A 9833-nucleotide genomic window follows, 5' to 3' on the forward strand; every position below is an offset into this window, starting at 1 on the left:
CAAATCATTTCAATGAAGAAAATGTGTTTATTAAACTTCCATTTCATTTTACAATAAAGCTGCCATTCAACTCTCTCACACTGCATCATAAGCACACCATCTGTATAAATCCCAATTGCTTTCACTGAAGTGCGCTTATGAGTTGAGCCTCTGTCAATAAAACTGAGTGCTTATGCTCATACTGACACACACACACACACACACTCACACACAAACGTGCATACAGCAGACATTAATAATGGTAGGAGAAAACGTTAGTTACATATGCTACATACCTTCATAATTATGAATAAACTCGGAAAAGTATACAATAAAGTACAATATATTTGTAAAAAGTACCCGGAGCTATGGACGTCTGTTTTGGCAATACGATATACATCTGAAATAGTTATTAATGATAGCTCCTGTAAACACCGGCTGTACAAGGTAGCATAACACGCTGCGTTAACGAACGACCGGAATTCGATCATTATGTTTTGTAGAACCCGGAAGAAAGTTCCACATAAACCCTATTGAACTAAGCTAGAATGTACTTGCCACTGATACATTTTCAACATCTTTATTATTATTATTATTATTATTATTATTATTATTATTTTGTTTACCATTTAGCTTCCCATTTGATCTAAATCTCAGCAATTTTCAGAGGTCTGCACCTCGCTGACCTCAAAGCAGGCTACAGGCCTGCGCTCATCACGTTTCCTCTTTTGCCGGAGACAGTTCTTGCAGCGGACCACCAGCAACAGAGTTCAAACCAGTAGCAGAAAGCCCACAACAGCCAGTATAGTAAAGCAGATCAACTTGTTATCCGAAGTGTCGGAACCTAGGAGAGAGAAAGCATGGGTATGCCACAATATAACAATTCCAGTTGCAGTAATGATATATCAGAGCAATAGAGAACAATACACAAAATGATATACATTACACACACACACACACACACACACGCATACGCACACGCACACGCACACGCACACGCACACGCACACGTACACGTACACGTACACACACACACACACACACACACACACACACACACACACACACACACACACACACACACACACACACACACACACACACACATATGCAAGGATATGACCAGAATGTGGTAAGGAAAGCTCTTAGGACCACACTAAAGGGTCGCCTCACCTGATGAATATTTCACTTCCTTTGGGTCTGGAGTCCTGGCTAGAACACATTACAGTTTTTTTACGATTGTTTACACACTAAAATATACACACACACACACACACACACACACACACGCACACACACACACATATGCAAGGATATGACCAGAATTTTCAATGTGTTAGAAAAGCTCTTAGGACCACAAAGGGTCGCCTCACCTGATGAATATTCCACTTCCTTTGGTTCTGGAGTCCTGGCTAGAACACATTACAGTAATTCACACATTACTTGGGTCTTATCATTACAAACATGGTAAGACTGGATAGATCATTTTGATTTTGTTGTACTTACAGAAGACACAGAGTCTTGCAACATGTCTTTCAAGTAGCTTTCCATTGCCATCCTGATGTTCAGCTTTGTATGTACAGGCCATTGACATGGAGATATTTGTCAGAGTAAGGGAGCCTTGGTCATCCACATCTGCAGCTGGATCAATCGTTCCCTTCATCCGTTTATAAATGACCATGTCATCACATTTCCAGAGCAGCATATCTCCATCTTGTTGAGGTGAATTCAATATAATCGTATAGGATTCCCCTACATATTTGTTTACACATTCAGGTTCTGTGTTGAGAGAATGAACAGATCATGAGACCAGTGACAGAAAGTGCACCGTGAATGAATATTCTTAAAAATCTCTAATGTGATTACCTGACATATTTCATTTTGTACAAGGAATTTGTTTATGCCACACACACACACACACACACACACACACACACACACACACACACACACACACACACACACACACACACACACACACACACACACACACACACACACACACACACACACACACACACATTCGCATATGCATGAGCAAATGACCAGAATTGTTCATGAGTTAACTATGCTTAGAATCTTACACTTACCAGGGACTTCACATGATACTGTTTCTTCTTTACTGTCTTCCGTGTCGTGACTATTACTTAAACTACATTTGTAGCGATCCTTTACTCCAGGCCTCAGAGGTTTTAGAGGATTAGACTTCTCATTTTTCATCTCAGTGTCGTTGTGGAACCATGTCAGTGTGATGCCCTCAGGAAGGTTCTTAGGACCACACTGGAGGGTCACCACACCTGATGGGGAACATTCCACCTCCAACTTTGGGTCTGGAATCCTGGCTAGAACAGATGAATTCACACATTATTTAGGTTCTGTCAATACAAACATGGCAAGATTGGATAGTTCATGTTCAACTTTCTAAACAAAGTCACTGTTGGGCCATTTTACTTTTTGTTTTACTTACAGAACACACAAATACTCTCAGAGTGTACTTTAATTAATTTCCCATTTTTATTATGGTGTTCAGCTTTATATGTACAAGCCATTGACTTGGAAATATTTGTCAGAGTAAGGGAGCCTTGGACATCCACAATTGCAGCTGGATCAACCTTTCCCCTCCTCCGTTGATAAATGATCTTGTCATCACATTTCCAGAGCAGCGTATCTCCATCTTGTTGAGGTGAATTCAATATAATCTTATAGGAATCCCCTACATATGTGTATACACATTCAGGTTCTGTGTTGAGAGAAGGACAAATCATCATCAAAATCAGTGACCAAAAATACACAGGGATTTCATTTTATGAAGCACATTAAAAATGTATACCTTTTTTGTCCATTTAATGAAAAGGGAAATGAACCAGCACATTCTTGTGAACTCCATACATTCACTGACAAGTAAGTTTATTAACTATTATATGGACACTTCATTTTAACTGATAAATAAAAATTAGATCACTAAGACCATGTTTAAAGGGGTAGTTTGGAACTTTGGACATAGGACCTAATTTCCAAGTTAGTCAGTGTGATATTTATTTATTTATTTATTTTTTAATTTGAGACCGTTTTCAGCGCATTTCATCCAGTCCTTATTGCAGAGTTTGCTGGTGCTGTAGCGCTAGTCAACAGTAAGTAAGTAAGTAAGTAACTTTATTTGTCCCCCAATGGGGCAATTTGTTGTGCAGCAAGTACGGTACGGATCACATACAATCACACACACAAACAACAAACACACACAGTTTAAGAGGTTGCCTATATTGCAGCCATAGTTAAAAACAATAAAAAATAAGATAAAATAAATAAATAAATAAAAGGCTCATCATATCAAAAGTATGAGTGGGAGGGGAGGGGGGGGGGGTTACCTATGTTTTTTTGAGTTTAGAAGTAAAATGGCTGATGGAACAAAAGAATGTTTATATCTGTTTGTTTTGAAGTTGGGGAGTTTGAAGCGTAATCCAGATGGCAACATCTGAAATTCAGTCAGTAAGGGATGAAAACTACCTGAAAGGATAGAATCAACCTTTCTCAGAACCTGCTTCTGATAGAGTTCCTCCAGGCCTTTCTGCTTGGAACCTATGATACTGCTGCTCGTCTTAATGATCTTGGAAAGGGAGTTTTTTTGCTTCACAGAGATAGACCCATACCAGCAGACTAAGGAGAAGGTGACAACTGACTCAACAAAGGACCTATAAAAAAGTGTCATTAGAGTCTTGTCCACATTAAATTTGGCCAGCTTCCTAAGGCAATGCAGGCGCTGCTGGCCTTTCTTGCAGAGCAGAGTAGTATTTGGCTCAAAACACAGTTTATCATCAATGATAGACCCTAAGTACTTGTACTCTTTAACAACCTCTATATCCTGGCCTTTTATGCACGTCTTGACAGTGTTACAGACATTATGCCTAAAGTCAATACACATGTCCTTAGTCTTTGAGGCATTCAATTCAAGAAAGGCATCCTGACACCATGTTAAAAAATGGTCAATGACCGGACCGTGTGAATGTTCTTCATTGTTCAGTAAGCTGACAATAACCGTGTCATCAGCAAACTTCACAAAGTGTCGGTTTTCAGTCCCAGAGCGACAGTCATTTGTATACAGAATGTAGAGGAGGGGGGAGAGCACACACCCCTGAGGAGAACCAGTTGATGTGAGGGCCAAGTCAGAGAGATGTCCATTTACTCTCACTCGCTGGGATCTATTTGTGAGAAAGTCTAATATCCAGCCCGCAAGGTTAGCCTCCAGTTTGAACTGATGCAAGAGCTTCTCAACCAGCAGATGGGGCTGGATGGTGTTAAAGGCTGACGAGAAGTCCACAAACAGTAGTCTGGCGTGTTTTTTGTTTCCCTCAAGATGTTTAAGGATGAGGTTGAGTACTGTTACAGTTGCATCCTGAACCCCCCTGTTGAGTCTATATGCAAACTGTAGTGGGTCGAGGAGGCTCTCCGTCCTGAGTGTCAGTTCTCTTTTGACCAGTTTTTCAAAGGACTTCATCACAAGTGATGTGAGGGCTATGGGTCTATAGTCATTTAAAGTTTTTGGATGGCTATTCTTAGCAACGGGGACTATAGTTGAAAGTTTCCATAAGTCAGGGACCTTCTGTTGGGACATAGATTGGTTAAAAATATAATTAAAAATTGGGCCTAACTGTTCTGCACAACAGGAGAGAACGCGGCTGCCAATGTTGTCTGGGCCAGGACTTGTTTTGGCTTTGCAGTGTTTAAAGGTGTTCACAACACTCTGTGCAGAGAAACAGACAGCTGATTGGGACGGGGACAGTAAAGATTGTCTATGGCCAGCAATTTCGTTGCTGAAATCATGTTTGTCAAATCTTGAGTAAAAATGATTTAGTTCTTGGGCCAGGGATATGTCTGAAGGGAAGTCTTTCAGTGCCACCTTTCTCTTTGTTTTGTCGTTTTGACCGACCATTGTTTTGATGCTGTCCCAAGCTGAGCCTAGGAGGTTATTGCTCAGTTTGTGCTCCACTTTGAGTTTATAATCCCATTTCGCCCTCTTGATTTCACATTTGATCTCCTTTTGGATGCTGTGCAATTCCTGAAGGTTATTTTGACTGAATGCCAGCTTTTTCTTTTTCAACAGGTCTTTAAGTTGTTTTCTCACCCATGGCTTGTTGTTGGGGTAGATTCTGACAACTTTTTTAGGAATTACAGTGTCCTCACAATAGGCAACCCATGAGCTGACCACTTCAGTCAGTTCATCAATGTCCCGAGAGGAATTGACAAACTCCTCCCACAGGGTACAGTCCAAGCAGCCTTGCCAAGCAGTATGTGATAGGGTGTCACTAAGTACAGTCTTACCCACTCCACAGTTCACCCGAGGCAAATAAATTATAATGTCAGACTATCAATTATGTTGATAGAATAATGTTAGAAATAAAACTAAGCAGGGCACTAAGCAGTGAAATGTTGTGCTATTTGTGATTTCGTGCTAGAGTCTATAGATGAACTGCCATCGGAAAAAGAGGGTGCGGTCTCCTTCAGTTCATCTATGATATACGCATCCTGTGACCAGCACCTCGTAAAAAAAACACTGGTGTGCGTTGGTTTCTCCTACTAAGTTTCTGCCATTATATGAACAATTTCTGTGATACTTTAGATGACAGCCCTGTATCTTGATACAGATTAAGTTAGTATACTGGTTTACAAATGACATGAGCATGATGAGGCTTGATATGCCAACGTTTCATTGAATTTAATTAGACTGCAGGTTAGAGGGATATACTTTGTATAACCCTTTATAATACATTAACATAAGAAACTGATCACACCACACAAAGCCTAAATTAGTGAATCATTAAAACTGAAATATAGCTTTTTGATACAGATCTAACAAATGATTACTCACCTTGCGATGCAGTTAAACCAATGTAGAGACACAAAAAACCCAGAGCAAGTTGGAAGTTCATCTTGCAACGTCCCTTAGCTGAGAGAAAGAGTTTCCTGTGTAAATGTGTATACGTGCAAGTGTATGTGTGTGTGTGTGTGTGTGTGTGTGTGTGTGTGTGTGTGTGTGTGTGTGTGTGTGTGTGTGTGTGTGTGTGTGTATGCATGCTGGTGTATGTGTGCAATGCCTTTGATGGTAAGAGGAAATGAATCAGTCATTGTCAGCGATAACTAAAATATTGCCCCTATAATAACTTCACTGCTTCTTTTTATTTGTGTGGTGGTGGTTAGGTGATACTATACCTCAAAGATGGAGTGACTTTATGTTTCATGTGTGTGTGTGTGTGTGTGTGTGTGTGTGTGTGTGTGTGTGCGTGTGTGTGCGTGTATGTGAGAGTTGCTGCCACCAATTTTTGAGTTACTACTGACACCTAGTGATGCTAAGTGAGAAACAAATGACGTATTTTGATGATATTGACTTATTATCATTTTATTACTACTACAAGTCTACAGCATTATTTACATGTATCTCAAATCTTAGTTCACCTAAATGTCCAGGTATTCAACCATTAGCCATGTGCCATTTCCTGGGTCATAGACTCCCAAAATTAGAATTCCCAAAACAGTACAATTGTATTGTACTCCATTGGATTGTTTTGTTTGTTAAATTGTATACTTTCCTTTTCTGCTTTTCAGATATGAGCTCTGTCTCGGTGTCTCCTAGCTTACTCAGCGAACCAGTTTCCTGTTCATTGGCATCACTGTCAACAAGCACTTGAAGAAGAGTGGTTCAGTTACAAATTGTGTGCTCACCGAAAATCCTTCCACTATTTTGTGCAGCCACGGCACATAGGCTGGTGTTTTTAGGAAAAAGGTTGAAGCTAAAGTCTCTCTTGAAGTCGAGCAAAGTGGCACACAGCAGTGCTCCCCAGAGCCGCCCACGGACATTAAGACTATATTATATTTATTGTTTTTGTGTGTGTGATTAACAATTTTCATTTCAAATTTGCACACAGCAAATCAGTACCTCAATGTATTCCTTATCAAATATACTGTATAACTGTATACCTTCATTAAGACATATGAGTATACACTATGATTAGACAAACGAATAACCAATAAATAATAATAGTAAATGTATAAACAATAAGGCACACACATTGCTTGTGAATGTGTATTAACTGTAGTTAGGATAAATGAAAAATAAAATACACAAACAGGAATAAAGAATAAAGAATGTGTCTCCTTACATATTCATTTAGTGCATTGTCCTCTTCCAGACAGCCCCCCCCCCCCCCCCCCCCCCATTTATTTTATAATAAACCTCCAATTTGCCAAATAACTGGGATTCAATGTTCTCCAAATGTCTACCAACCCTGCTTTAGATGTGCGCTGTAGTGTAAAATAAGAACTGCCCAATGCTCCCTACTATGGTCTAAAACTGGATCCAAGAAATAACCCCTCATTTTAATCAACTGTAGATTTTGAATGACAGGCATTTATAAAGTTTTGGCTAACTGGACCAATTCCGTGGCCCATCTTATGAAAATATGACATACTTTCCCCAGTTACAGACCTGTTACAATGTTTACAAAATCAATGGGCCTTAAAGAGGTATGAACAGGACCTTTTATTATGCATGAGGTCTCACTGTATCGCTGATTGCCAGACTCTCTGAATCCTGCTTACTTCTGAATGTGTGACTTTCCCAGCCCCCATCTGACCACTTACCCAGGCCTGCCCAAAGATAGAGCGCAAAGCCACCACAGTTTTATCTTCATCTCCCGTTTCACTATTTTTAAAGTCTCAGAATATGCTACCTTTAGGTTTTCTCGGCATCTTTTCATGTAGGCTACACTCCTAAAAAACGGTTCTCGGGGTGCTATAAAGGCTTTAAATAACCCTTATGATTCCTTCAATGATAGGGCCTAAATGGTTTAAAGAACCGTCAACGTCACCTTTATTCGTGAAATATGTTTTTTTTTCCAAAGGTTCTTGTATTTACAAACGTGCAACAAGCATACATCTGTCATGAATGCTTTTGCCTTCAGTTGTTTGCCATTGCCAAAACGGCATTTTTTTATGGTGGGGTTAACGTTTATGAAACTTCCTAAGTTTGACCTATTGTTTCCAGGTGATGTCAGCTCAGGCATGTTTGTTAACAGTTGAAACTTAAGGCTAACCACACCCAGACAGTTAAGGTGTTGTTTAGCAGTCAATTGGGTACGTCTCAACTCACAATTCACGGCCCTTTAACCGGCAGATCGGGCTATACAAACACACAAGTGAGTCACACTAGTGCGCGTCTCTGGTTCCAAGTTGGGCGCAGGATGCATAGCCGGTACCGTGCGTGGCAGATGGAAGCCTTGGCTCTCCTGCATCAGGTGCGCTCTCGCAACAACATCCAAAGCAAAAGGATACTCCCGTCCGCTCACGAAGACAACGTGGAGATGAGTCTCCCGGTCACCCGGGTGTGCCACGGCATCTCGACGCAAACTCTTGCACCTCGAAGGGGTTTGACAATCGCTGAAAGGGCGCGCGGAAGCGTGCTGTTGCGCTTAATGGACACTCTCTCCCATATCATCGCTGTAGAGGAGGATATGTATGCGTCACATACACTATTCATATTTCCAAAGGTATGTAGGCTACCCAATGGGCTACACTATTAGAGAATTGGCCCGTAGTCATGCTCCGCTGTTGGTCTCATTCTTGCCTTTCCCTCTGCTCTCGTACGTTAGGACAGCATTGACCTGAAGAACATTTGTCTGCGAATGGCTGAAGATGACTCTGGGATTTCTCCGAGCGACAGAGATCTACGTGACCTACAGGGATGTTTGAAAAGCATTGCTGAAAAGCTGTTGTCTCTGTGTAATGAAAACGAAGCCTCTAGTACTTTTGTGATCCTGAAGCTCAAACAGATCTGTGACGATTTCCCAGAAATGTGGTGATCCAGATGATGGTATTCCACGTTAACTTATCTGCCTCATATGCGAGCGCGTAGCCTACAGTATAATGAAAACGAGCGCAGATTTAGGAATCGAGAGACTACATAGAACCTGAGGGGTGAAGAATAATCTTGTGGTGAATAAAACTACAGTGATTGAGAGCACAGAAATAACGTTCGCATCGGACAGCTCACCCTTTGAAAGTTTCTACGCTCTTGGTGTATTTTTTACAACCTGAAATGATACACCGTCAATGATGATTAAGGCTCGATCAGACGATTTGAGGATTCAGTATTTAACCTTGGCCCAGAAGATGACCCTTATTGACAATTTTAGACGCAGCAGGCTACTTCCTTTCGTCTTAAAAACAAGCAGAGCGGTCTGGTAGACTTTCCTCGAAACCGCCATCATATCCAAAACTATTCTAAAGATGTAGGCCTACTCAATATATGTTGAAAGTGTATGCTAAGGGGTGATTTACAGTTCTTACTCACGTCGCTCAACAGGCTTTACAAGATTTTTGATGTGGGGATCCGGTTCTGTTTGTGAGGCAGGTTTTGCATGAGATCAGCTGTCATTCATTCTGCCTTTCAGATTTTCCGGTTGGCAACTTTGCCAAATAAAAGTGTTGTTTGTTGCAGGAGAGCCCATTAATTGAAAGTGAAATTGGTGGGACACACTGTAGACTAGAAGACAGAGTTAGTGAAAATATTGTGTTGGGAAACGTATTTGATTTCCATTTGATTAACATTAAAATACACACATGAAAACACTGAATTTATCACTTGTAATAGCCTACGTTGTTTGAATGAATGTATAATGTCCAAAATGTCTGACTGTTAGGCCAAATGTCTTGCCTAGGTGAACCCAGAGTCGAACCAGTTAGCATATTATGACATGCTTTGCAGGTCCATCTGAAGGTCCTTTCATTTAAGTCAGTTTATGAATCACCAAAAACCTAGGCCTACAGTATACTTATCCACTCCAGTATAGGCTACTTTATGGGAC

General features: G+C 40.7%; 2 protein-coding genes across 4 annotated transcripts; one reads left to right on the top strand and one right to left on the bottom strand.

Annotated features, from left to right (window-relative positions):
* Nucleotides 1-13: 13 nt before the first annotated feature.
* Nucleotides 14-5956, bottom strand: LOC134070829 (uncharacterized). Of its 3 annotated transcripts, none has more exons than XM_062527291.1 (7): nucleotides 5843-5956; nucleotides 2447-2719; nucleotides 2070-2321; nucleotides 1486-1758; nucleotides 1353-1391; nucleotides 1153-1187; nucleotides 14-823 (listed from the first exon to the last, which is right to left on the bottom strand). In XM_062527291.1, exons 1-6 carry the CDS (start codon nucleotides 5901-5903, stop codon nucleotides 1165-1167), a joined length of 921 nt encoding a protein of 306 aa, XP_062383275.1. In that variant the 5' UTR covers nucleotides 5904-5956; the 3' UTR covers nucleotides 14-823; nucleotides 1153-1164. The 3 variants fall into 3 exon arrangements, with proteins under 3 accessions (XP_062383275.1, XP_062383274.1, XP_062383276.1); XM_062527290.1 differs by having other exon boundaries at nucleotides 1153-1191; XM_062527292.1 differs by lacking the exon at nucleotides 1486-1758 and having other exon boundaries at nucleotides 1153-1191.
* A 2186-nt stretch (nucleotides 5957-8142) lies between these two features.
* Nucleotides 8143-8898, top strand: dleu7 (deleted in lymphocytic leukemia 7). Its single transcript, XM_062527608.1, has 2 exons — nucleotides 8143-8516; nucleotides 8619-8898. Exons 1-2 carry the CDS (start codon nucleotides 8211-8213, stop codon nucleotides 8826-8828), a joined length of 516 nt encoding a protein of 171 aa, XP_062383592.1. The 5' UTR covers nucleotides 8143-8210; the 3' UTR covers nucleotides 8829-8898.
* Nucleotides 8899-9833: the final 935 nt, after the last annotated feature.

Source organism: Sardina pilchardus, chromosome 23 (genome assembly GCF_963854185.1).
Source record: "Sardina pilchardus chromosome 23, fSarPil1.1, whole genome shotgun sequence".
Lineage (NCBI taxonomy): Eukaryota > Metazoa > Chordata > Actinopteri > Clupeiformes > Clupeidae > Sardina > Sardina pilchardus.